We start from the raw sequence: 6,236 nt of genomic DNA on the forward strand, positions 1-6,236 counted from the left end.
TACTGGTATATAAACAAGCTCTAAGATAAGGTGAAACTTTTGAAAAGGATCAAGTACTAACACAGTACTAGAAACTTTGCTCCTCCTTGTAATACTAACGAGGCTCGTCTCTTGCCCTGTTCGCTTGAATTTATCAGCGCTTTTCAGTAACGGAACAATGTTTTTCTCTTACAACAAATTACAAAGGTTTTACATGTGACGTGAAAACTTGAAGAAATTTTCATAAGATCTTTCTTTTCTTATTGGAAACTAACACAATCTCCCCCACAGCTTGAACACGAGTCACTACACGCAGTCGCCCCCACTGATCACCGGTGCACCAGCGCCGGGTCCACGAAGACCAGTCTCTGATTCCGATACGACCAAAGCTCCGGGCACCCAACGCCATCTCCACCGTCCATCCACTTAAACCCCACCCTTTCTCAGTCTCAGTCCCACCACCCACCACCTTCCCTTCCCAGTCCCACCACCCCCTCGCCTCCAGCAGAGACCGCCGCCATGGCGTCCTCCACCGCGGCCTCGCCGCTCACCTGCCACCACCTCGGCAGCGTTGGCGCCCGCCCCAGCCTCCCGTCCCTCTCCTTCGGACCCCTCCGCCGCCGCTCCTCCTCTAAGCCCATCTCCCTCTCCCACTCCCTCCCCTCCAAGCCCTCCTCGCTGGCCCCACCCCCCGCCGCATCCTCATCCGCATCCGCATCCTCCTCCTCCCGCCGCGGCCTCACCCCCGTCTCCGCCTCCGCCTCCGCCGCGGCGGCCCCAGCCCCGGACCCGGTCCCAGCCCCGGCCCCGGCCCCAGCCCCAGCCCCGGCGCCGGCCGCCCCGCCGAAGAAGCCCGCGCTGCAGGGCGCGGCCATCAAGCCGCTCCTCGCCTCCCTCGCGATCGGCGTCCTCATCTGGTTCCTCCCGGCCCCCGCCGGCGTGCCACGCAACGCGTGGCAGCTCCTCGCCATCTTCCTCTCCACCATCGTCGGCATCATCACCCAGCCGCTGCCGCTCGGCGCGGTGGCGCTGCTCGGCCTCGGCGCTGCCGTGCTCACCAAGACGCTCACCTTCGCCGCCGCCTTCTCGGCCTTCGGCGACCCGATCCCCTGGCTCATCGCGCTCGCCTTCTTCTTCGCGCGCGGGTTCATCAAGACGGGGCTCGGCTCACGCGTCGCCTACGCCTTCGTCGCCGCCTTCGGCTCCTCCTCGCTCGGCCTCGGCTACTCGCTCGTCTTCGCCGAGGCGCTCCTCGCCCCCGCCATCCCCTCCGTCTCCGCGCGCGCCGGTGGCATCTTTCTCCCGCTCGTCAAGTCGCTCTGCGAGGCATGCGGCTCGCGCGCCGGCGACGGCACCGAGCGGAAGCTCGGGGCCTGGCTCATGCTTACGTGCTTCCAGACCTCCGTCGTCTCCTCGGCCATGTTCCTCACCGCCATGGCGGCCAACCCGCTCTCGGCCAACCTCACGGCTGCCACCATCGGCCAGGGGATCGGATGGACGCTCTGGGCCAAGGCCGCCATCGTGCCGGGGCTGCTGTCGCTCGTGCTCGTGCCGCTCATTCTCTATGTGATCTACCCGCCGGAGGTAAAGGCGAGCCCTGATGCGCCACGCCTGGCCAAGGAGCGCCTCGCTAAGATGGGACCCATGAGCACGGAGGAGAAGATCATGGCTGGCACGCTGCTGCTTACGGTATATAATGATGTTTGCCATTTTCTTGCAACATTTAACTTTTTTTGCCATTACTATAGCCTTTACCAGCATTCTTTGAACTTTTCTTGTGCTATTAGTGTTTTTTTATGATGGTTAAAATTATTATCAGCTATCTTTCATAAGAAGTTTATAATGTTCTATTATGAATAGAATAGATGCACCATTTAATGTCTTTTAGTGTTAGGATTCTTGTTATCAATGGTTTAGTAATCGACTGAACTCTGACCTGTGGCTTTGTAATGTTCACAGTCGTTGTCACTGAATGCAGTTTTTTTCATTGCCCTGTCACATCTAACTTGAATAGGAATTGGATCCATTTTTCTTCACTAAACATTATGCCCTTGCTCTGCATGCCACCAGGTTGGTCTTTGGATCTTTGGAGGAATGCTGAGTGTGGATGCGGTGTCTGCAGCAATTCTTGGCCTAGGGGTCCTCCTAATCACAGGGGTTGTCACATGGAAAGAGTGTTTGGCAGAGTCTGTGGCGTGGGATACGCTTACATGGTTTGCAGCACTTATAGCAATGGCTGGCTACCTCAACAAATACGGGTTCATCTCTTGGTTCAGTGAGACTGTTGTGAAGGTACACTCTCTTTCTTCACACAACTCTCATTCTCATCTCTCAATCTCTCATGAGCCTTGGCTCTTGGCATTCATAAGGTTAAGGTTTTTCCTTTATTCGTGAGAAAAATTCTTATTTGACAATGGAAGTTGACATGCTTCCTTTATTTTTTCCCCACAATGAGAAACCTGAATTTTATTACTTAAAGCAGTGAAATTACAAACACAATGAGTTCAAAGACATAACGTCACAGATTGACAGATCCCACCCAATTAGCATCCATACTTCTGATCACAGAGGGACTAGAACGTATGGATCCACCTCAGACTACCGACATGCTTCCTCTATGGCCCTGAAAATCTTTTTCTCCCTTATATGACACCGGTTCTATCTTTTATGCCTTAATTTGACACTTCCATCAGTTTTGGCTGTTAACACGTTAAAAGATTAGATGAGAAAGACCTTTTTGTCCCTCAGCTCTCTTTGCGCCAAGTATCCAGTCCCAGCACCAGAATTTGTAGTGTAACATATGTGAGGCAACGAGCAATTTCAAAAAACCATGCATAGTTTTAGTTACCGATCAAACAGTCTTATCATGAAAGTATGAAGCATCTCTTTCTCAGTATCTTTCAACATGTTGACATCATACATGAATTTTTCATCCAATTTCTTTCCCAATATCGTTCAACATGTTACTTTCATACATGTTTTATCCTATCTATTGGTGAGAAAAAATGTGCTTAATGTAATCATCTCGTGAGAAAATGCTTCTTTTCCTTGATGAATGAAACAGTAAGTTTTGTGAGGACACCAGCCTTTTTTTACTTTTACTTTTTGGATGTCCTCTTTTTGTGAGGCTAGACTTCAAGCTCTCAGAATGTGTGAAGATAAACGAGTTGCTTTTCTTCTTTGTACAGATTCTCTTGCTTAGCTCTTTGGTTCTCTAGCTGTCCTCAGGCTTGAGGCTCCCTCTGGGAGCTTTGTTCATAGTTGTGGCCCCTTTTATTGTACAGTTTCTTCTTTTTATGTTAATATAAAAAGCTCTAATAGTGGGTGCCTGCGCTTCTGTATTTTCTGTTAAAAACACAGTAAGTTTTTCATTGTTTCTTCCATGCCACATTTTCAGTAGCTGGTGTGCAGCTTCTTATTTACATTCACTTTTATTAGCAGCTCACTTGTTTTAAATAGCGTGACTTTTAATTATATTTCGTAATAAGTATGTTTATACTGTATTTCGGCATTTCACAGAGTCATCCTTTCATCCCACCTTTCAGTGCTAGACTCTTGACATGTCGCTAAACCATCATAAACTAAAAATCCAAGACGACCTTCTGTCTGAACAAGAAAACAGAGCCCATCACATGACCTTCCAAAGCTGCAGAGCACAGAAACAGGGGAGTAGGATTAAGGCCCTGTTTGTTTTGTGTTATCCAGCATCTGTGGCAGAAAAAATCTCAGAATCACACCAGATGCCCTGTGTTTGATGCACTTCTGCTGGCTGCCCTTCAGCATTGTGTAGGGCTTTCAACAGGAAACATGAGACACCATGACGCGAGGGAATCAGTGCTTCCCCACGACATAGCTGCTGCGGTATATGCGCTACTCCCGTCCATGGAAACTAGCAGGCCCTAAGAAAACAAAGTTATTTGTGCTTGTTTCACTGAGAGGATTGGGGCAGATGAACTCCAAGCCTAAGGCATGGTAAATCAGGAGCCCAGGCTGCTTGGGCGTTGCGCTCAGGCTGCAGGCTGTCTGGTCAGTCGGGCTGCCACCCCCAATGACGCTTTGGGCACAGCTGCCCTGGCTGCTCGGGCCAGTGCCGCCCATGCTACTCGGGCTGCCACTGTCGACATGGTCCACTGTGCATGCTTCCCTGCCAACCTCAACTGGATATGAACCTACTTGCTGACTAGGGGTTTTGGGACGGAGGAGGGGCACGGGGGAGAGAACAGAGGATAGAAGGCGTTTGAGCTTGTGACGGGAGAAGGCTGAGGGCTGTGCGGCTCGTGTGGCCGAGGAAAGTGGCATTTTAGACCTACTAATCTGACATGAATTTGAAGGTTATCATTGTCGGAATGGAAGGAATGTCAAAGTAGACCTGGTGACATATTAAGGGAGAATTTTTAAGGCCTTAGAAGGACCATGTTAACTTCTAGTGTCAAATAAGGAGTTTTCTAATTGTTGTTAGATCTTCATGATTAGCATGCTTTACGAACTAAATTACCTTTTTAAGAGTTGTTGGGCATGATGGATGCTTTTTACTGCAATACAACATGATCCAGCAATCTTGAACCTGCAATCTTGAACCTAGAAATTTAGTGTTTTCTTTTTTACTGTTCATTTTAACCTTGTTCCACAAAAATACAAAAAATTACTTTGGGCAAAGAAAGGTTATGAAGGGCATGCATCTGTTTACTCTTAGCCAGAAACAAGTAGCAATTTATTGTGCTGTTTGTCTGTTCACTGAAAGAACACCAAAATTGTGAAGGGGTAGGCTGGGTAGTCATCATGCTATAAGAACCTTGTGTAACTTGTGTTTGACCCTGTTAGATTTGACATAGGAGTGGTTATCTTGGTTATGTCTGAACTTAATACTGCTGAGTTCATATGCTTATGGATGTATCTATGCAAACTAGGAAATAAAAAACTGAAAGACATTAGTTTGGTAATTGTAACATGATGCAGTTTAAATTATATTGGCGTCTGATATTACTAGTTGTTTTGTTATTTTTTTTCTGACATCTACAATATAGACAGATTGGTAGGTTCTTTTTAAGTACTTCTGCTAATTTATCATTTATTGACCTTATTGCTTTTGTTTCAGTTTGTTGGAGGGCTTGGCTTGTCATGGCAAGCCTCATTCGGTGTTTTGGTGTTGCTGTACTTCTACTCTCACTATTTCTTTGCCAGTGGTGCTGCACACATCGGAGCAATGTTCGCCGCGTTCCTGTCAGTGGCGAGTGCCCTGGGCACCCCATCGCTCTTTGCTGCCATGGTTCTTTCGTTCCTCTCGAATCTCATGGGCGGCACCACCCACTATGGCATTGGCTCTGCTCCTGTCTTCTATGGCGCCGGGTATGTCCCATTGGCTCAATGGTGGGGCTATGGGTTTGTTATCTCCATCGTAAACATCATCATCTGGCTTGGGGCGGGTGGCTTCTGGTGGAAGATGATTGGGCTCTGGTGAGCACCACATTAACTGCGACGACATTCCTTTGTTTTCTGTTGTTTTGGTCGAGTGGGGAAGGAAAACTATTCCCGAATTTGTGGTGTCACAGATGCCGCTGTCCCCAAAGTTTTGTTGTCGACATGATTGCAACCCATTCTTTTAGTTGGTATCGATACATTTGTTTCGAACCTTCCGGCAGCTAATTGCAAGGCCAGGGTGCAGTTTTTAACTTGCAATGTTAATTATAGAGTTGTGTTCAATGGATCTTGGGGATCGTTCTCTCTCTATGTGCCCATGATGATATGACTATTTGTGCTGGTTCCTTTTCATGTTCAGATTCTGATTCTGTTCATCTGTTGCGACAGCGCTATGTCCTGCATTATATTGGCGCATCCGATAGATTTATACTACTGGTTGGATCTTTGTGCATTTCAGTTAACATTGCTTCTGAGAATTCTGTAAATTGTTGCGAGATGATGCTCAAGTAAAAATTGCTGACCTAAATACCAACTGCAATCACTGGGAGTGGGATCCTCGCATATCACTTACCTGAAGATGAGCATTGCGCTCTTTCATTCTGAAAAATTCTGATGATGCACTGGTGGGGTTCATTGCTCGGTAGTGGAGCTGCTTGACCTGACGCTGTGTTCCCTTTTGTCCAAAAGTACACTCTGAACATTAGGTGCTCTGTGAAAGGTGCACTGTCGGAGGACGCGAAATCATGGTCAATCTGGCGTGCTTTTCTTGCGCCACTTTTTATGCCAAGCATATATGTACGTACCGTTTCATTGTTTGCTGGGTGACGTTCGATATCTTG

The 6,236-nt window shown here is 48.1% G+C and overlaps 1 protein-coding gene across 1 annotated transcript; it reads left to right on the forward strand.

The window, feature by feature from the left end:
• On the forward strand, positions 398–5,754 carry LOC8067215 (dicarboxylate transporter 1, chloroplastic). Its single transcript, XM_002442184.2, has 3 exons — positions 398–1,668; positions 2,050–2,271; positions 5,075–5,754. The coding sequence occupies exons 1-3, from the start codon at positions 499–501 to the stop codon at positions 5,435–5,437; spliced, it is 1,755 nt and encodes a 584-aa protein (XP_002442229.1). The 5' UTR covers positions 398–498; the 3' UTR covers positions 5,438–5,754.

The sequence above is a fragment of the Sorghum bicolor genome, chromosome 8, assembly GCF_000003195.3.
Source record: "Sorghum bicolor cultivar BTx623 chromosome 8, Sorghum_bicolor_NCBIv3, whole genome shotgun sequence".
NCBI classification, from domain to species: Eukaryota; Viridiplantae; Streptophyta; class Magnoliopsida; order Poales; family Poaceae; genus Sorghum; species Sorghum bicolor.

Coding starts and splice junctions, on each gene's coding strand:
- LOC8067215 (XM_002442184.2), top strand. CDS start 499: ATGGCGTCCTCCACCGCGGCCTCGCCGCTCACCTGCCACCACCTCGGC. Junction 1,669..2,049: donor CTGGCACGCTGCTGCTTACG/GTATATAATGAT, acceptor GCATGCCACCAG/GTTGGTCTTTGGATCTTTGG. Junction 2,272..5,074: donor TCAGTGAGACTGTTGTGAAG/GTACACTCTCTT, acceptor CTTTTGTTTCAG/TTTGTTGGAGGGCTTGGCTT.